The sequence below is a fragment of the Rhinopithecus roxellana genome, chromosome 11 (assembly GCF_007565055.1).
Source record: "Rhinopithecus roxellana isolate Shanxi Qingling chromosome 11, ASM756505v1, whole genome shotgun sequence".
NCBI lineage: Eukaryota > Metazoa > Chordata > Mammalia > Primates > Cercopithecidae > Rhinopithecus > Rhinopithecus roxellana.
The window spans coordinates 130,579,604-130,599,324 of record NC_044559.1 but is presented as its reverse complement, the minus strand read 5'-3'; the positions used below and the strand labels follow the sequence as shown (position 1 = coordinate 130,599,324).

The 19,721-nt window shown below is 53.5% G+C and overlaps 1 protein-coding gene across 8 annotated transcripts; it reads right to left on the bottom strand.

Moving 5' to 3' along the window:
- Positions 1 to 3,043: 3,043 nt before the first annotated feature.
- Positions 3,044 to 17,732, bottom strand: DUSP13 (dual specificity phosphatase 13). 8 transcript variants are annotated; one of them, XM_030941030.1, is made up of 8 exons: positions 17,526 to 17,711; positions 16,509 to 16,726; positions 13,976 to 14,183; positions 12,210 to 12,413; positions 10,472 to 10,566; positions 6,302 to 6,577; positions 4,187 to 4,407; positions 3,044 to 3,490 (listed from the first exon to the last, which is right to left on the bottom strand). In XM_030941030.1, exons 3-8 carry the CDS (start codon positions 14,060 to 14,062, stop codon positions 3,288 to 3,290), a joined length of 1,086 nt encoding a protein of 361 aa, XP_030796890.1. In that variant the 5' UTR covers positions 14,063 to 14,183; positions 16,509 to 16,726; positions 17,526 to 17,711; the 3' UTR covers positions 3,044 to 3,287. The 8 variants fall into 8 exon arrangements, 7 of the variants coding, with proteins under 7 accessions (XP_030796890.1, XP_030796888.1, XP_010373831.1 ...); XM_030941028.1 differs by lacking the exon at positions 16,509 to 16,726 and having other exon boundaries at positions 17,526 to 17,706; XM_010375529.2 differs by lacking the exon at positions 16,509 to 16,726 and having other exon boundaries at positions 6,302 to 6,475; positions 17,526 to 17,706.
- Between the last annotated feature and the right edge of the window lie 1,989 nt (positions 17,733 to 19,721).

Here is a 19,721-nt window from a genome sequence, read left to right as displayed (position 1 = left end):
AGACCAGCCTGACCAACATGGTGAAACCCTGTCTCTACTAAAAAATAATAATAATAAATAAATAAATAAAAAATATGCCGGGCACAGTGGCTCACACCTGTAATCCCAGCACTTTGGGAGGCCAAGGTGGGCGGATCACCTGAGGTCAGGAGTTCAAGACCAGCTTGGCCAACATGGTGAAACCCTGTTCCTATTAAAAATACAAAAAATAGCTGGGTGCAGTGGCTCAAGCCTGTAAGCCCAGCACTTTGGGAGGCCGAGATGGGCGGATCACAAGGTCAGGAGATCGAGACCATCCTGGCTAACACAGTGAAACTCCATCTCTACTAAAAAATACAAAAAACTAGCCGGGTGAGGTGGCGGGCGCCTATAGTCCCAGCTACTCGGAAGGCTGAGGCAGAAGAATGGTGTAAACCCGGGAGGTGGAGCTTGCAGTGAGCTGAGATCTGGCCACTGCACTCCAGCCTGGGTGACAGAGCGAGATTCCGTCTCAAAAAAAAAAAATACAAAAAATACAAAAAATAGCCAGGCATGATGGCAGGCGCCTGTAATCCCAGATACTCAGAAGGCTGAGGCAGGAGAATCACTTGAACCTGGGAGGTGGAAGTTGCAGTGAGCTGAGATTGTGCAACTGCACTCCAGTCTGGGTGACAGAGGGAGACTCCGTCTCAAAACAAAAAGCAAACAAACAAGAAAAAACCCCAGGATCCAATCCAGGACACCATCTTGCCTTTAAGTCAGCTAATTTTTACTCATTCATCCATTCATTCAATGCACTGAGAATGCTGCCAGCTTTCAGTCCAAGACTGGAGCCCCAGTGCTATGTGCTGTGATGATGATTGATCACAGCTATCATTTATTTATGTATTTTATTATTTTTGTAAATGAGATGAGGTCTTGGCATGTTGCCCAAGCTGGTCTCGAACTCTTGAGCTCAGGTGATCCTCCTGCCTTGGCCTCCCAAAGTGCTGGGATTACAGGCGTGAAGCACTGCACCTGGCCACAGCTACCATTTCTAGGAACTCACCACATATTGTGCAAAGCACTTTCTATATGCCCCATTTAATCCTTACAGCAATCGTATGTGGTGGCTGTCATTAATCCCGTGTTATGGATAGGGAAACTGAGGTATGGAGAGATTAACTGAGATCATACATCTGACAAAGGGAAGAAGTAGGATTTGAACCCAAAGAGTCTGCCTCCAAAGTCATGCTCCTCACAATACACCACTTCTTTCACAAGGCTGGTCTATACAAGAGGGAGATATGTTATTACAGCCTTCCCTGGGTGAGTGTGGCAGGCAGGAAGTCATCCCAGAGGAGGTGCCAGCCTGGAGCTCGGCCTCGATTTCCTCAGTACTTGGGGAATATTTCGCTTTCCCTCCACCTGCCTCCTCATGGCTTCTTTCAATCTCTTCCTACAGCCCCAGATTCTGTACCCAATCTACAGAGCCCCAAGAAGGTGACTTGCTGGAACCCAAGCCCCAGGCCCAGAGTCTGGCTCTGTTGCAGCCGCAGTGCATCCACCCCAGCCAGCAGGGCCAGGCTGCCCGTACTCAGATGAGGATGACTGGCTTCTGGAGCCACTATCTTGGGTCCCACTGACGGTGCATGAGTAAGAAACAGCAACAAGCACTGAGTTGTCAGGTGGAGGAGGGACCCAAGGGAGTTGGGAGTGGGCAGGTGGGGCTACTGAATTGGAACGGGCTTTGTCTGCTCTAGAGAATCATAGACTCCATCAACCCCAGGATGAATTGAGAACAGTCTTCCATTCCTAGGGTGGGGAGCCCAGGAGTGTTTGCACCTGCCTGGTGGGGCCTGGGCCCCGTGACTAAGCTGGACACAGCAGCACCAGTCCTCCCGCCATCCTCCACCTAAGACATATGTATTCCCTCTGGAAAAGACCCAGAGAGCACCTGAGGCAGCCAACAGCAACGCGGGATCGGGACCAAGTGTTGCAGAGAACTGCGAGAGCAGAAACACTGCAGGAGAGAGGAGGCAGAGGATGGAACCCTGAGAAAACTTGATATCGAAGGGCCAGCCAAAGAAGGCAAGGGGCCAGGTGCAGTGGCTCACACCTGTAATCCCAGCACTTTGGAAGACTGAGGCAGGAAAATCACTTGAGTCCAGGAGTTCAAGAGCAGCCTGGACAACATAGTGAGACCTCATCTCTACCAAAAAATTTAAAAATTAACTGGGTGTGGTGGCTCACGCCTGTGGTCCCAGCTACTTGGGAGGCTGAGATGAAAGGATTGCTCGAGCTGGGGTGCAGGATTCAAGACTGCGGTGAGCTGACTGTGCCACTGCACTCCAGCCTGGGCCACAGAGTGAGATCCCTGTCTCAAAACAACCAGAAACCCCAAATACACACACACAAAAACAGAGGAGACAAGACCTCACTAAGAGCAGCCAGAGAGGTAGAGGAAAGCTGACTATTTAATCCTTATAAATACCTTGGGTTTTTATGATGTATTTACATGTGAGGAAGCTGGGAGGGGGGCCTTTCTTTATTGTTTTATTTTATGTTGTGCTAAGATAAGAACTAAGAAACTCAGAGCTGTTTTGTTCCATCATGTAACTGTCCTTTGCCTAGTATTTCTGGTATGTCTCCTTCCCAATCCCATCATCCTCTTGTTTAATGCTTTAATTTGTTAGGTGTCTAATTTTAAGCAGTCCATTTTTGAAAGCAGAGTGTCAGTGAAAAGACTGACTGGTTTCCAGAGATGCTACTTGTGCACAGTGAATTTTGATATTCAGCCTTGGGTAGGATGGGTATGGAGAGAATGGTGATGCATTGAACTTGGGTCTTTATCAGACAACCTAACTCCTGGGGGAGGGTATGAGGAGGACAAGATGAGGACAAGGTCATCTAATCCTCACACTTGTACCCCCACTCCTTCCTCCAAGGCAGATATCACGAATTATTCCCACCTGTCCTCCTCCCTGAGGCTGCCATCCCACTGAATCAGAGTTGGCGAGCCATCTGGAACCTTGTGACCATCCCGAGAGTAAGCCATTGCCCCACAGACCGCCAAAAGATCGCCTGTCTTTATGATGATGAATATTTTATTATAGAGATGGACTGAACTCACTTTTGCATAAAGAATCTCTGGATTGGGTCAGGGAAATTCACCTGCTAAGAGGTCACCACCCAGCTATCCCTGCCTCTGCCTCAGCCCCCACTTGCTGTTTACATCTCAGGGTCACTAGGAACAGCAGAGCCTGCTGTCCCCAGGGCCAGGCTGGTGGGGTCAGGCCAAGGGTCAGGGATCCTGGCCGCCTGCCAGATCAGAGCCGCCCCGTCTCCCGCCCCAGTCGGTTGTCCAGAACCTGGAGCTGTCGGAGGAAGCCTGAGTTAGGGCAGATATTGCGGTGGGCCTGCACCGTCTGGATGGCCTCTACCAGCGTCATGTTCTCGTAGATCATAAGGAAGGCCAGGACAAGTGTGGCAGAGCGGCTTATCCCCATGGCACAGTGTACCAGCACGCGGCCTGTGGGGAGAACCAAGCTAACATCAGCTACCTGCCCTTGAACCACCCACTCCTTTGGGAAGAAGAGACACCCATGACCATCCTCTACAGCATCCTGCAATACTGACACTGTCTACTCTGTCAAATGGGGCAACTGAAGCCCAACAAGGGGAGGCTGGCTCAAAGTCACATAGCAAGTTAGAGGCAGGGTTTAGGTTAGCAGCTGGGATTTCCTTCTTCAGGTCCAGGTGCTTCCTCAGGCATTCTTTGCAACTCTGGGCCAGGGGAAGTGGGTTTATTGAATTCCTCAGGTCCCTGGGTTTGCATCAGATTATAGGGGGTGTCTACCTACCTCCCTTTCCCCTGAGTTCTGCCCTCTAGCCTGCCCCTGCAGCTCTATGCCAAGGACTCATCTTAGAGGAGTCCGCTCAAGAGCTTCACTGGGTCCTATACCTTCTGTCCAGTGCCTGGCCTCTTATGGAGGGATGTGGTGATGCTGATGACTACACTGGATCTTAGTTATGTCCGTGACTGCTAGCCTCGAGGGTGTCCCTGAAGGGGACACTCACTGAATGGTAGTAGCTATTTGCCACATGGAGTGGGAGGGTTGCTGAAAGGGTTTGTCTCTCTGGACTCCCACCCACCAGTGCCACTGGAAAAATGGAGAGTCCTAAAGCACACCCTCCACCCTCCACCATGCCAGACCCAGAAGTGCACCTTGGGGAATACTGAGGGCAGCTCGGATGTATCGAGCAACAGGCAGAAAGTAGACACTGAGGTCAAAGAAGGGGTTGTCATCTGCCTCGATGCCATAGTACTCCAGGGACATTCCACGGTAGAACTTGGCACCTGTGTCCACCTGGAACTTGCCCGCAGCAGCATTCACAACGTGGGTGATTCCCAGCTGGGTCAGCTTGCTCTTGTCCCGGGCTGCGTACCTGGAGGGGAGGGCACAAGGGGTTAGGAGGGTGGAGGTAGATCTCACTGCGGCAGCTCTGGCTGGGTTGAAGTTTGCAAACACCCCCGCCCACCACCCACCAAGGGAAGAGACAAGAGCCTGCAAATCGGCCCAGGGTGAAGGGGCTCCTCCAGTTGGAGTTTAAGACTCCTTTTCAGGCTGGGTGCGGTGGCTCACGCCTATAAATCCAGCACTTTGGGAGACTGAGGTGGGCGGATCACTCGAGGTCAGGAGTTTGAGACCAGCCTGGCCAACATGGTGACACCCCACCTCTACTAAAAACACAAAAATTAGCCAGGCATGGTGGTGGGCGCCTGTAGTCCCAGCTGCTCAGAAGGCTGAGTCAGGAGAATCGCTTAAACCCAGGAGGCGGAGATTGCAGTGAGCCAAGATTGCACCACTGCACTCCAGCCTGAGTGACAGAGCTAGACTCCATCTCAAAAAAAAAAAAAGACTCCTTTTCAGGCAGGCACTGTTGCTCATGCCTATAATCCCAACACTTTGGGAGACCAAGGCAGGAGGATTCATCGAGTTCAGGAGTTCGAGACCAGCCTGGGCAACATGGCAAAACCTTATCTCTACAAACAATAAAAAAATATAGCCAGGCATGGTGGCATATGCCAGTAGTCCCAGCTACTTGGGAGGCTGAGGTGGGAGAATCACCTGAGCCTGGGAGGTTGAGGCTGTAGTGAGTGGAGATTGCACTACTATACCCCAGCCTGGGTGGCAGAGTGAGACTCCGCCTCAAAAAAAAGAAAAATTCGCTAGGTTTGGTGGTGCACACCTGTATTCCCAGCTACTTGAGAGGCTGAGGCAGGAGAACTGCTGAGCCTGGGAATTTGAGGTTGCAGTGAATGATGATAATCCCTGCACTCCAGCCTAGGCAACAGAGAGAGACCTTGTCTCTAAATAAATAAATAAAAATTTTAAGATGAAATATTACTAGGATCATTGTTCATAATAGTCAAAAAGTGGAAACAATTCAAATGTCCATATTCAGTAAAATGGATAAACTGTGACATAATCATATAATGAAATCTTCAGCAGTGAAAATATGAACTGCAGATACACATAACAACGTGGGTGACTCACAAATTTGAGCAAATGATGCCAGGCACAAAACACACACAATATGATTCCACTCATATAATTTTAAACAGCAGGTGAAACTGACTACACTGTTTAGGTATATAGGTGGTAAAACTTTAAAGAAAAACAGGGAAATAATTCAATAGACAGTGATTAACCACAGAGAATAGAAAAGTTATAATGAGAAAGACTCAGTAGGGGCTTCTGGGAGACAGGTAATATCCTTTTTCTTCACTGGGTGATGAGGCTGTTCATATATCCTCTGTGCACATTTCTTTTTTCCTTTTTTTTTCTTTTTTGACACAGAGTCTCGCTCTTATTGCCCAGGCTGGAGTCCAATGGTGTGATCTCAGCTCACTGCAACCTCTGCCTCTCGGATTCAAGTGATTCTCCTGCCTCAGCCTCCTGAGTAGCTGCGATTACAGGTCTCCACCACCATGCCTGGTTAATTTCTTGTATTTTTAGTAGAGATGAGGTTTCACAATGTTGGCCAGGCTGGTCTCGAACTCCTGACCTCAAGTGATCCACCTGTCTTCGCCTCCCAAAGTGCTGGGATTTCAGGCATGAGCCACCGCACCCGGCCCTGTGCCCTTTTCTTATGTGCATTCTAGTTCCACAGTTAAAAGCAGTAATAATATAAAAGGAAAGCAAAATAGGGAAAGAGACGGTGGGAGGCAAGGGCACCCCCTCTGCCCTGGAGGGCCCTGGGAGAGGCTCATGCCCCCATTCCCGTGTGAACCTCACACCCTTCTGCCACCCCCACTCCTAATGTGGGTCTTACTCACGCATCTCCCAGGAAGAGGCTGGGCCAGACCTCATCGATGTGGTTCAGCATGGCAGCCTGACGGACCCACAGCAAACGCTGCAGTGAAGCCAACGTGGGCGGCTGGTAGGGGGATGCCCGGACTGCCCCGTGGATCTTGGGCCTCCGGAGGTCCTGCTTCTGCAGGGAGTCCATCCTGGAACAGAGTGGACACTGCAGTGGCTGGAGGCAGGCTCCTGGAGGGTGGATCCAGCTGATGGGGAAGCCCATGGTGCAGTACCCAGGTGCCACGGGGATGCTGCGGGAAGGGCCTCAGCTATTTCACATGAGGTATTAACAAGCTCAGCTGGGGCTGGGGCCTAGAACCCTTCCCCAGGGAACAAGGGAATCAATCCTTTGTCACTGCTATGGAGCTGGGCAGACCTCTCTCCTGCCCTCTGCTGAGCTGCAGCTGTATGAAGCTTTGGCCAAGGGGCCTTTGGAGTTCCCTATTTGTGGCACTAGTCAGTGCAGATCTCACCCCTAAGTCAGCTTGGACTTTGTAGGGATGAAACCCCCAGATGGTTGTGGTTCTCAGGGCACCCCCCCGCCCCACCAACCTAGGCAGCTGTCAGGCAAGGTGGAAGTGAAGACCCAGGTGTCCTCCTCATCCCCCACTGTGACCTCTCAAGCCCCCTCACCTGCTACTTCTAGTACTCATCCTCAGACCCCGTCCCCTCCCACTTTCAGGGACTCAGAAATCAGAGCCCATCTCCAGGTAAGAGGCCAGGGCTGTGAACTGGTATTTGTTAGCATCTCCACAAGGAATGAGCTAATGCCTCTTATAAGCCTGATGCCTCTGGCTGGGCACGGTGGCTCATGCCTGTAATCCCTGCACTTTGGAAGGCCAAGGCAGGCAGAACCCCTGAGGTCAGGAGTTCAAGACCAGCCTGGCCAATGTGGCAAAACCCTGTCTCAAAATTAGCCAGGTGTGGTGGTCCACTCCTGTAGTCCCAGCTACTCGGGAGGCTAAGGCAGGAGAATCTCTTGAACCTGTGAGGCAGAGGTTGTAGTGAGCCAAGATCACACCACTGCACTCCAGCCTGGGCGACAGAGCGAGACTCCGTCTCAACAACAAAAAGCCTGATGTCTCGCTCGTGATCCCATGATCTGTTCGTGATCTGTCCCTATTTTACCCAGAAGGAAGCTAAAGCTCAGAATGTTTAAAAAGTGACGCCCAAAGCCATACGGCTCATAAGTAGCAAGGCTGGGGTTTTAGTCCATCCCCAAGCCTTTCAGTTACCATCTTTGGGGCCTCCAGAGAGTGGTCACTAACCCCCCTTTTTTCTCAAGGGAGCCTGGTGCTGCTGAACCACACACCTGCCTATAGGCCCCGGGTTTTCCTCCTTACCCCCACGACTCAGGCCAGCACTGGATGTCAGGCCCCACCTGGGTCAGGTGGCTTGTTTCAGGCATCTGCTGGCTGAAGGAGTCAGGGACCCTGCGGAGCTGGATTTTCAGCGGCACCAGAATATGGGCCTGGTGCCATGTTGGAGAGGGGGACCTGTCTTTGCTAACTGCCCCTGATCCACTGGACCAGTGACTAGGGAAGGTGCATACTGGGAAGAACATCTTTTCCCTTTGGTAGGCAGTGCCAGGACCAGAAAGAGAAACGGGCACCCAGGAGGCTGCCGGCTTGGCCAGGCTCACCCAGTGGGAGGCTGTCGGGCAAGGCGGAAGTGAAGACCCAGGTGTCCTCCTCATCCCCCACTGTGACCTCTCCAGGCGGCTGAGTGGCCTGCCACCTACCTGGGGCATGGTCTGGGGCCAGGAATGGGGGAGTGGGTGCAGGGGCAGGACTCTGCCTGAGTGGAACAGGGCTGGGCAGGTTCCGCCCAGAACACAAACACTGTGAAGCGGCTAGAATTCCAGGTGCTGGCTGGGGCGCCCATGGGGGTGGGGTCTGAGAGGTGACTGAGGCCTTGTGGACTGCGGTGGGCTCTACAGTCCCTCTAAACACCCAGGTCTCCTCTCTGCTTGGTATCTCTTTGGGATTGAAGACACTTGGTTCCATAACCCCCCATGAAGATGGGAGGCTACCTGAAGAGGTGGGAAGAGAACTTCTGAGGCAGGGAGGAGAGCCTGGCTTCCCCGGGACTCTGCCATGACTCATTCTGTGGTCATGAGCAAGTCTTTGCCCTGATCTGGACCACAGTTTATCTTCCCCTGCTAGGGATCCTGAAGTTAACTTTCAGGATGCTCTGGGCGTCTGACCCGAGAATGACAGAGGAGGGTCTGGATGTGCAGTCACTGCAGGGCAGAGGGCAGTGTAGTGTGGTGGAGTGGGGGAAGCCCTCAGGCCCCAGGGGAGTCCAACAGCCACACTGGTCTGGAGCCATCAGGTAGGGAGATGGAGCTTTGGGAAGTGGGACGGGCACCGGACTCAGGCCTGCGGAGCTTGGCATGGGGTGAGGCTGCCCCCCTGTGGCCAATGGGTGTCTCGCAGCCCAGCCATGCAAGGGAGCAGGCAGCCAGGCCCCACCCCCAGGAGGCTCCAGAGGGGTGAAGGATTTGGGGGCTGGTAGGCCACAGTGCGTGCCTCTGCCTCCGAGGGGACCTAGGCCCAGGTCTGAAGAACGGGGCTCTCCCCTGGACTTAGCGCTACTCCTGGTCAGGCTCCACCTAATGCCTCGCTCCCGATGCTCAGGGTGTTGCCCCGCCTGGCCACTGTAACCCACTGGGACCCAGCCCAGCCCATCAGTCAGAGTCAGGCCCAGCCACCCGCCCAGGGACTCGTCCTTTAAGCCCCAGGCCCTCCCAGGGAGGGGAAGTCGGTGGTTGTGGCAGCTCCGCCGGTTTCTGAGGCCCCAGATGGTCTTCGGAGGGCCCCGCCTGACATTACCTTCCATGTCTCCTCGGCCCCAGCCAGGTGAGGCACAGGCCCAATGTCCAGCAGGGCCAGGGCCTGGCCGGGCTCCCCTCCCACTCCCTGCAGCCCTCCTTCTCTCCCTGGTCCCGTGCTCCTCCTCTCCCCCTTCCTGCCTCCCCCGCTCAGCAGAGCAGCTGCCTCTGTAGGCAGGGCTTTTCCTGGCCTGCTCCTGTGCTGCTGCTGGTTGCAGGTCCATGCACTTGTTTTCTGTCTTTGCATCTCTCCTTCCTGGGTAGCTCCCCCATTTGCCTCTGTCTCCCATCCTCCCCCAGGAAGTTCATGTGCCTTTGCAGCCTCCCATGACACTGCTCTGCATGCCCACGACATCAGGCAGAGGCACAGGCTTCCTTGGGGCAGGGGGCAGCTGTTTGCCATCTACCTCTCAGCTGCAGCTTCAGATGGTCCCCTGGACTTTCTTCCTGCCCATCCTTTCTGACTCCACTCCAGGGAGGCCAGACAGGACTGTGGCCACAGGCCATGTGGGGCTGGAGATCTCAGGGCAGGACCAGTGAGGAGTGTGGGGAAGAAAGACTGCAGAAGGGTGGCATGTGGCGCCAGTGGGGAAGAGCTGTGGGTCTCTGCGCTCAGCCTGCGGACACTGGGGAGGGCAGACCCGGGCAGAATTCTCAGGTCTGGTACTTGCATCTATGTGGTCTTCACTGAGCCAGTTTCTTCAGTGAGGCTGCTGTGAGAATTCCATGTAATAATTAATGTAAAGCACCTCCCACAGGGTCTGTCTCATGGTAGATGCCCAATAAATGGTGCATCTTACTATTATTATCACTACTATAATTACTCTTACCCTTTCTAGCCCCAGCCATATCCTAGGTGGAGGGTAACTTCCCTACGGGACAGTGAGGTTTCTTCTCTATCTCTGTATTTCTTGATGTTTCTTTCTCTGTCCAGCAATAATTGTTATATTTAGCACTCATCAAGGATGTGTCAGACAGAGCTAGGAACTTACATTTTCTCATTGAATCCTCACAGTGCCTTTATGGAGCAGGCAATATTATCATCCCCATTTTACAGATGAAGAAACCAAGACTCAGAGAGGTTAAGCAACACACCCAGAGTCACACAGCCAGTTGATGTGGGAGTCAGGATTCAAGCCCAGGTCTTTCTGACTCTACTATACTTTGTCTGCACCTTCATCTCTGACCCAGTCAGTTCTCTACCCAACCCAACCCCCACCCTTCCTCATACAGGCACAAGTGTCCTGGCCCCCATTACCCAGCATGCTCAGAGACCACACCCTACCCCCCCAAATTAGGGGCACTCACCCACCTGTGGGAGTATCTGGCCCGGGCTGTGCACTTCTCTGACGGGCAGTTTGTGCTGCCGGCTTTCAGCCGCCTGTCTCCGCACACTTGATGCTGTTTCTATTTTTTGATTTGAGTTTAATTATAAAGCATGCTGTCTACTCCCCTCTTCCAGCCTCCCCTGCCACTCCCAACTTGTCCACTGGTTCCATGGCATGACCAGTGCCAAGCCTAGCCAGGCACCTTTCCCTCCAGGCCCAGGCCTCTGTCCCAGCACTGCTAAGAATCAAGGCAGCTCAGCCCAGGTCTGACTGTGGCATATTGTGTACATGTATGTTGATAGTAGGAGAAGGAAGATCAAATAAAGCATTTTAAAAGGTCCCTTGGCCGGCTAAAGTGGCTAACGTCTACAATCCCGACACTTTGGGAGGCTGAGGTGGGAGGATTGCTTGAGCCCAGGAGTTCGAGACCAGTCTAGGCAATATGGCCAGACCCTGTCTCTACTAAAAATACAAAAAATACAATATGGCCAGTTGGGCCAGTCGCAGTGGCTCATGCCTGTAATCCCAGCACTTTGAGAGGCCAAGGTGGGCAGACCACCTGAAGTCGGGAGTTCGAGACCAGTCTGACCAACATGGAGAAAACCTGTCTCTACCAAAATACAAAATTAGTTGGCATGGTGACACATGCCTGTAATCCCAGCTACTCGGGAGCCTGAGGCAGGAGAATCACTTGAACCCGGGAGGCGGGGGTTGCGGTGAGGTGAGATCACGCCATTGCACTCTAGCCTGGGCAACAAGAGCGAGACTCCGTCTCAAAAAAAAAAAAAAAAAAAAATTAACTGCTTGTGGTGGCACATGTTTGTAGTCCCATCTATTCGGGAAGCTGAGGTGGGAGAATCACCTGAGTCCAGGAAGTCAAGGCTGCAGTGAGCCCTAATCCCTGACTATGCCACTGCACTCCAGGCTACGCAACTGGAGTGAGACCCTCTTCCTTGGCCTTCAAGGGTATTATGGAGGAAGGGCAGAAAGTTCAAGCTGGAAGGATGTTCTGTGGAGGAGGACAGTGAAGAGACTAGCCAAAAATTACATGTAAACTGGTGGCATTGCCAACAGCAGAATCCAGGTTCAGGGGCCCTCAGTTAGGGGCCAAGGTTGATGGGACGGGTCCAGGATAAAGAGCTAGAAGACTCAGGCTGAGGGAAGCGGCACAGGCCCACACAGACACAGGTGTAGAGCAGGTCTTCAGACAGCCCTGGGCTGCAGGCAGAAGAAATGTGTCCAGGGCCACTCCCACCCTCTGCCAAGCTCCTCTCCCAACCCAAAAGGCAGGGATACCCAGGCCCCGCTGTCCCCTGCAGCCAGAGAGATGGTCTTTAAGGTCTCTCCCCTGCTAACTGTGGTCAGCTAGGACCTTCAATTGGGCCCATTAGGAACCTTCTCTGTCATCCACGGACCTTTGTCATACACCCATACCTTGATACTACTCTCCCACTTGCACTCCCAGATGGGGACGGGGCACACCCATGCCTGCAGTCACACCTGCGCTGGGGCTCTGAGGTCTGAGCTCCAGGGAGCTAAGGCTCAGCCCCTCCTGGGACTCCCTGAACCCTGAGGGGAGCTGCTGGAGGCAGCTGTGGCCAACAGCTATCACAAATACCTGAAACCCTCTTCCTCTTTCCTGCCCTCCCCACTTTCCCAGGGAACCTGGGATCCCTGGCCAAGACGCCTGAGGGCTTGGCTGAGAGGGGAGCCCACTCCCACCTGTGAAGGCCAAAGACAGTGGCGGAGAGGGGGTGCAGGCGCCAGGAGGAGCCGGATGGAGTAGCAGGCTCTAGGGTGGACTCCACGCTGGGCTCCCACCATCTTCTGTGTGTCCGCCTGGGCCAGAGCCTCCAGCAGCACCAGAAGGACCAGTGCCAGGGTGGCAAATTGGCAGAGCCCCATGGCAGGGAGTAAGGACCAGCTCTGGAAGAGAGATGAGCTCTGTGTTACGGGCAGGTGAACCAAGGTCCAGGCTGGCTGGGACTTGTTGAGGCAGGGGTAAGAGCTGTCACCTAAACCTGCTTCTGCCTTAAGCCCTGTGCATAAGGTCAAGTAAGTGCAGCTGCTGGGAGAGATGAGGAGGTAGATTTGATATCCATGGCTTAGGGACAGAGATGACCTCTCCCCATCGGCCCCTTATCTCTCAGAGTCCCCAGACCCAGAGCTGCTGTGTATGGCTGCACAGGCTGCACACTGCATAACTCCTGGGGCCTCCAGTTGCACAGTTTGGTGGATGACACCTCCATGAATTGTGCAATGCTATACACCTGCCTATCCAACTCCCCCAAAGTCAGTTGCCTGATGGGAAAGATGCTGAGATCACAGGTCAGGGAGCCTAAGGCCCCAGGCTGAGGGAGAGGGGTGACTGGGCATGGTCTGAGATCTGCTGCTCTGCCAGGTTCCTGGGTTCTGTCTAGAGGAGAGAGAGCAAGCTGGGAATTTGCCATCCACGGGAAACATGCCCCCTTCAGACCTTCTACCCATAGAGCTCCATGCCACAGCTTGGCGGCAGGCCAATCTCAAGCCCAGCTATAAGCCAAAGTTTCTTATCATGCTCACCCCCAAACTCTAAACTTAGCCCCTGATCCTTCCCTAATTCTCCTCCCCAAGATGCTCATCCTCCAGCCAGCCCATGGGAAGGGGTCGATGCTGCTGAAGGGCCTCCCTTCTGGTTGGGCTGGCTATGCCTTCAGAGATAGGAACCACTCTTAGGGGTGGGAGGCAGGGAGAGAGTCAGGCCCTGCCCTGGGAAGCTTCTGGGAGGAAAAAGCTGCTGCTGTTCCAGCTCCCAAGCATGCCCAGGCCAGTCACCCACCCCCAAATGGCAGCCTGTCTGTGGCGTGGGGTGGTGGGGACAGCCAAAGACAGGGTTGAGGCGAGACAGGGAAGGAGTTGTAGGGGAAGCAGAGGTGGAGGCAGGCCCTGCTGGGTGGGGAGCCGCCATGGAGGCCCGGCCTTAGCTCACTGATGAGAATTAGCTAAGTCTGGAAGGTTTTCTCTGCGGCACTGTACCTGGGGTCCAGACCTAGGGGGAAGGGGATGTGGAGGTTCAGGAGGGTCCAGGCTGGCTGTGCAGATGCCTCGGTGAGATTTAGGGGAGCCCCCACAGGCTTTCAGCTGAGGCAGGGCAGGTTGGCCTCAAGACCAGGTAGGAAAGTCTCCCCTCTTCCATTTTACGCTTTCCACGCCCTCACATCTTAGTCCTCCTCTTCTCTTTGGGGTCTGAAGGATCCAGGTAGGATGGGGGAGATGGGTTAGGGGTCCTACAGGAGAACTGCCTAGGCCGGGCCCTTGGGTGAGACCTTGGGTAGGTGAAGGGAACCCAGCAGTTTGGGTAGAGGGCCAGGCCCCGTTTAATCCTCAGTTCCAGCCACACGCAGCCCTGCCAACCAATCCTGCAAGAACCCAATCCTATGTCCGCAGGCCAGGCCCTCACCTGGCCTCTTCCTGCCAACCACATCCAGCTTCGCCCCCCAAGGCCTCACCTGGCCCCTCAGCTCTGGCCGGCACCCCGCAGTTGCTGGTCCAGCCTGCAGAGCTGGTGCAGGAAGCCTCGGTTGGGGAAGACCCATCGGTGCTGCCTCACGGTGATCACCGCCTGGCGCAGGGACAGCCGCTGGTGCAGCATGAGGTACGCCAAGACTAGCGTGGCGGAGCGGCTCACGCCCACCACACAGTGCACCAGGACCTTGGCTGAGGAAGACATCCTGGTGAAAAACCCTTTCCCAACAGCTGGCCCACCCATGGGCTGGGGATGGGAACCCAAGTTCCTTTCCTGACCCTGCCTTGGGTGTACTTTGTGATCCTGAGCAAGTCACCCAGCCTTTATGAACCTCAGTTTCGTGATCGGTAAAATGGGTAGATCAACACCTGTTCTGCCTGCCTTTGGGATAGGGTCCGAATTTCTTTTTTCTTTTCTTTCTTTCCTTTTTTTTAAATTTATTTTTTATTTTTATTTTTTATATTTTTTTGAGACGGAGTCTCGCTCTGTTGCCCAGGCTGGAGTGCAGTGGCGCGATCTCGACTCACTGCAAGCTCTGCCTCCCGGGTTTACGCCATTCTCCTGCTTCAGCCTCCCGAGTAGCTGGGACTACAGGCACCCGCCACCAGGCCCGGCTAATTGTATGTTTTAGTAGAGACAGGGTTTCACCGTGTTAGCCAGGATGGTCTCAATCTCCTGATCTCGTGATCCGCCCCTCCCGGTCTCCCAAAGTGCTGGGATTACAGGCGTGAGCCACCTCTCCTGGCCTCCAAACCTTTTTAACATAGCTTGTAAGACCCTTCAAGAGCTGGCCCCTGTCGCCTCATCTTAGACTGTCCCTCCCCCACCTTCAGCTCGAGGAAAATGGAGGAACTTGCAGTTCCTTGAGGCTGCCATGTTTTCTGACCTCCAGCCTTACCACATGCTATTCCAAATACCTGCAAATCATTTCCCCTGGTCTTGGTCTGACTAACTTCTACTACTCATCCACTAGGTTTCGGCTGAGACATGGCTTCCTCCACAGGCTTTCTTGACTGCTCAAAGTATTGCTTGAATCACAGAGCAGCTCATCTTTTTTGCATATGACCCATGAATACTTTTGTAGAGGGAAGTCCCCCCACCTTACTGATCCTCCAGGCTCAGCACCCCCGCCGTGTGCTCCCAGAGCCCTCCACACTGGCCCACTCTTATGCGTAGCTCTCACTGTACTATTCACAATTTGCCTGTCTTTCCACCAGTTCCAAGAGGGCAAGGACCCTGCTTCTTAAAGTCTGGATTCCCAGTATTTATTTAGCTCCGTGCCAGGCACGTAGTGGATACTCAGTAAATAGCTGGTGAATGAATGGATAAAGAACAAAAGAATGTCAAAGTGCTTTGGATACTAAAAAGTCATGTGAGCTGTAATCTTGTCATTCTTGTCACATAGATGAGGAAACTGAAGTCCAGAGAGGGACACTGGCTTGCCCAGGGTCACATAGCAAGGGACACAGCTGTCTCCTAGGATGGACACAAAGCCAGGACACCAGCCTCCCTGGACTCCTATGCTGTATCCTGAGTATTTGAAGATACATTTCTTTTCTAGTTAAAAGTACTTTGAGGGGTGGGTGCAGTGGCTCACGCCTGTAATCCCAGCACTTTGGGAGGCCGAGGCAGACAGATCACTTGAGGTCAGGAGTTCGAGACCAGCCTCGCCAACATGGTGAAACCCTCTCTCTGCTAAAATACAAAAATTAGCCAGGCGTGGTGGCAGATGCCTGTAGTCCCAGCTACTTGGGAGGCTGAGGCACGAGAATTGCTTGAAGCCAGGAGGCAGAGGTTGAACCCAGGAGATGGAGGGGCTGAGATCGTGCTACTGCACTCCAGCCTGGGTAGCACTGAGACTCTGTCTCAGAAAAAAAAAGGAATAAAAGAAGTACTTTGGGGCAGACATTTAGGTACCAAATGGTGCTTTCCCAAAGCTGAGTGTTGCAGAGAAAGAGCTATTCTGCTGTTTGGGAGAAATGACTTTCAGCCTTAGGGTTGCTCCTAACTCATGGCATGACCTTGTATTCCAGGCCTCAGTTTCCCCATCTGGGAAGGAATAGGGTTTGATAAGACACTGGAGCACTAAGCAGAGAACTTTTTTTCGGGGGGGGGGGGGCAGATGGATTTCACCCTTTTGCCCAGGCTAGAGTGAAGTGGCATGATATCGGCTCACTGCAACCTCCCCCCACCCCGTGTTCAAGCAATTCTCCTGCCTCAGCCTCCCGAGTAGCTGAGATTATAGGTGTGTGCCACCATGCCCGGCTAATATTTGTATTTTAGTAGAGATGAGGTTTCACTGTGTTGGCCAGGCTGGTCTCGAACTCCTGACCTTAGATGATCCACCCACCTTGGCCTCCCAAAGTGTTAGTATTACAAGCATGAGCCACTGTGCCTGGCCTAAGCAGAGGATTTTTAAAAACCAGGGATGGGAGGGCACTGATGACTCAGAAGAAATGAGGCATCCTCCCCAGGAATGAGCAAGATGGGATATGGGCTTGGACCCCAAGTCCTACCCCCAGGCGTGTTGAGGGCACGGTGGATGAAGTCAGCCGCAGAGGAGAAGTAGGCACTGATGTCAAAATCAGGGAGGTCGTGGGCTGGCACCCCCAGGTAGCTCACACTGCTGCCGTAGAAGTCAGGGCCGCCCTGACAGTAGAGGCCCCCGTGGGCGGCGTTCAGCACATGGGTGATGCCCAGCTTCCACAGCTCAAAGCGGTTGTTTGCTGTGGCCCTGGGGAGGGCAGGAAGGGCACTGGATGACGGCCAAGCCATGGGACCAGGAGGGAGGCTTTGCCTGGCCCCCTGCTGCAGAGGGACCGAGCCATTAGGGTCCAAAGAGAATCCAACCCCAGCAAGCTCCAAGTGGAGTCTGACTCCACAGCCCCATACCCAGAGCCCCATACTTTCTGGTGGCAGAACTGGTGGTATGTGTGTGTTGGGGGATCTTTAGACCCTCTCTGCTTCCTCAAGGCCTCTGCCCCTGCCTTGGCCAGGACAGGAAGGAAGGGATTGCTTCAGCCCTGGAACCTGGCTGCCCCTCCCTTCTTGCCCCATGTCCTCCCACGCACATCCGTCCTCTACCGGCTACCACCTAATACCTGCTTCTAGCCTACAAATGTTGAGAGGCAACACCTTCTCTGATTCACCTTCAGTCAGGCTTCTCCACCATCTGTATCCAGAGGAGGGAGGCTGGGTCCAGAAACAGGGGGCTCTCTGTCTACCTCATCTCATGCTGCAAATACTATTTCCCAGGCCTATACCTCTACACTTGCCAGTTGTCCTGGAAGTGTTTCCCCGGACTCCTGGGAGACTCCCTGCTTTCAGGCAGGCGAAGTCCCTGCTCCCCCTCGTGGCCATACCTGGTCACTGCACTGTCCTTGGCACCCCGGGGTCCTGGAGAAGGTCCCTGGCCTGGGATGGTCAGAGCAGAGCTATTTCTCCTTGTTTCCACCCTCCTGTGTCTGGTAAAGCCACCAAGAACTGCCTCTCCTTGTCCCCACCCCCATGACCCTTGGCCAGCTATCACTCACGCATCTCCTATGAAAAGGTTGGGCCAAACTTCATCCACACGGCTGCAAGAAGACTTCCCCGCCCTCAGGAGCTCCTCCAGCTCCAGGATGCTGGGGCAAGGCGTGGCTTTGTCCTCTCCCACCAGCTCTGGGAGCGAGGTCTCAGCCATGGGCCAGCCCGCCCACCCCTCTGCCTCTGCAGTCACTCCTCTCTGCCTCTCCAGTGTCATTTCTCCTTCCCAGAGATTGACAGGGACAGGTGGGACAGGAGCAAGTGACTCAGCAAGTCAAAGGGGCCTCTGGAGCAGACAAGACCTTTTCCTCCCTAAGCCTCCCCCCACCCCCCAACTCCGTGAGAACATGGAATCAGAGAGACCTCTGCAAGTCAGCTACCTCCCTGAACCTCAGTTTCTTCATCTGTAAAGTAAGGATAATCACACCTACCTCAGAGAATTTGAGGATTAAATGAAACAAAGGACGTGCTGGGTCTGACACATAGTAGGTGCTTAGAAATGTCTGAGGAATTAGTAGATGTAGAGCCCTGCCTAAGGCTATTAGGTTATGAGGACTGAGTTAAAGTAGAGATCCAGGGTGCAGAGGAGGTGGCTGGTTCCAAGGATGAATGATAGAACTGAAAGAAGTGTACAGTCTAGGTGGGCCACAAATTGGGTAGGAGCTGGATTGGATGTCTGTTGGATGAGTCTCTGAATTATGGAGGTCAGGGACAGTTTTCTGAGTTGTAGAGTCAGAGAAATACGGATAAGAGACATGGAAAGCTTCATTTTTAAAGCGTGCCCACAAGATTCATGGGGGAATGGGGAAAGTGTTTGTTTTTTGTTTGTTTGTTTGTTTTTTTAGACAGGGTCTCACTGTGTCACCCAGGCTGGAGTGCAGTGACATCTTGGCTCACTGCCACCACCACCTCCCGGGTTCAAGTGATTCTCCTGCTTAACCTCCTGAGTAGCTGGGATTACAGGCATGCACTACCATGCCACACTAATTTTTGTGTTTTTAGTAGAGACGGGGTTTTGCTGTGTTGGTCTGACTGGTCTTGAACTCCTACCTCAAGTGATCAGCCTGCCTCGGCCTCCCAAAGTACTGGGATTACAGGTGTGAGCCACCATGCCGGGCCAATGGGGGAAGGTTTGAACAATGGTCCTGTAATGAAGATGGCTGACTTCTCAGAAGAGAAGGCTGAAGAGGGCCTTGTATGTCAAACGGGGAGAAGGGAGGTGAGTGTCGCCCTAGACTTTGAGAGCCAAAGGGGCCAACTGTCATCAGAAACATTTTGAGGGTGGGAGGGAGATTCCTCTGTCTATAAGGGCTTTGGGTCCCAAAATAGAAACTGAGAAAGGTCAACCTGTCCTTCTGCCAGAGCTGGCTATCAGCAAAAAAGATGAGATGTCTCGCCGTCTCTCATGTGACTTCTCAGTGGCCCTGATGGAGCTGGGAAGGGTATGGGCTGCAGTGGGGAGGTTCCCAGCTGTCCTTGGCCTTAAGACCAGTTTGAAGGGAAAGCCCACACCAGGGCATCCCATGGAAGCAGTCTACATTCATGTCCATCCCATTCAGAACCACTGAAGTCAGCCCGGCACTGTGTGGGGAGGCAAGGCCAAGGAGGGGTTCGTGTCCAGGTTATAGCTGGGTCTGGACTTGGTTTATGCCAATGCTAGACCTGGCTTGGGAGGAGACCTTCCCTCAGGGTGGCGCAGCATGGTGGAGTGAGGAAAATATAGGATCGGATGTTAGAGAGATTTGGGTTGGAATATCAGTTTGCAATACGTCAGGCAACGTGTTTCTTTAGCTTTCTGTGCTATACGATCCCCCTTGCAGAGTTAGCACAAGAATTTTTTTTTTTTTTTTTTGAAATGGAGTTTCGCACTTGTCGCCCAGGCTGGAGTGCAACGGCCTTATCTCGGCTCATTGCAACCTCCAACTTCCGGGTTCAAGCGATTCTCCTGCCTCAGCCTCCCGAGTAGCTGGGACTACGGGTATGCGCCACCACGCCCGGCTAAATTTTGTATTTTTAGTAGAGATGAGGTTTCGCCGTGCTGGCCAGGATGGTCTCGAACTTCTGACTTCAGGTGATCCACCCGCCTCAGCCTCCCAAAGTGCTGGGATTACAGGCGTGAGCCTCCACACCTGGCCTTAGCACAAGGATTAAATGAGATGTTTATATGGCATTTGGCATAGATGCTGTCAAAGAGTAAGTGGGCA

What these genes read in the sequence shown, in the direction of transcription:
- DUSP13 (XM_030941028.1), bottom strand. Translation starts at nt 17,674, where the DNA reads ATGGCTGAGACCTCGCTCCCAGAGCTGGTGGGAGAGGACAAAGCCACG. An exon ending in ACTGTCTTTGGCCTTCACAG is followed by an intron (nt 10,567 to 12,209) that starts GTGGGAGTGGGC and finishes ATCAAAAAATAG; the next exon opens with AAACAGCATCAAGTGTGCGG. An exon ending in CGGGCCAGATACTCCCACAG is followed by an intron (nt 6,578 to 10,471) that starts GTGGGTGAGTGC and finishes CCCTTCCCGCAG; the next exon opens with CATCCCCGTGGCACCTGGGT.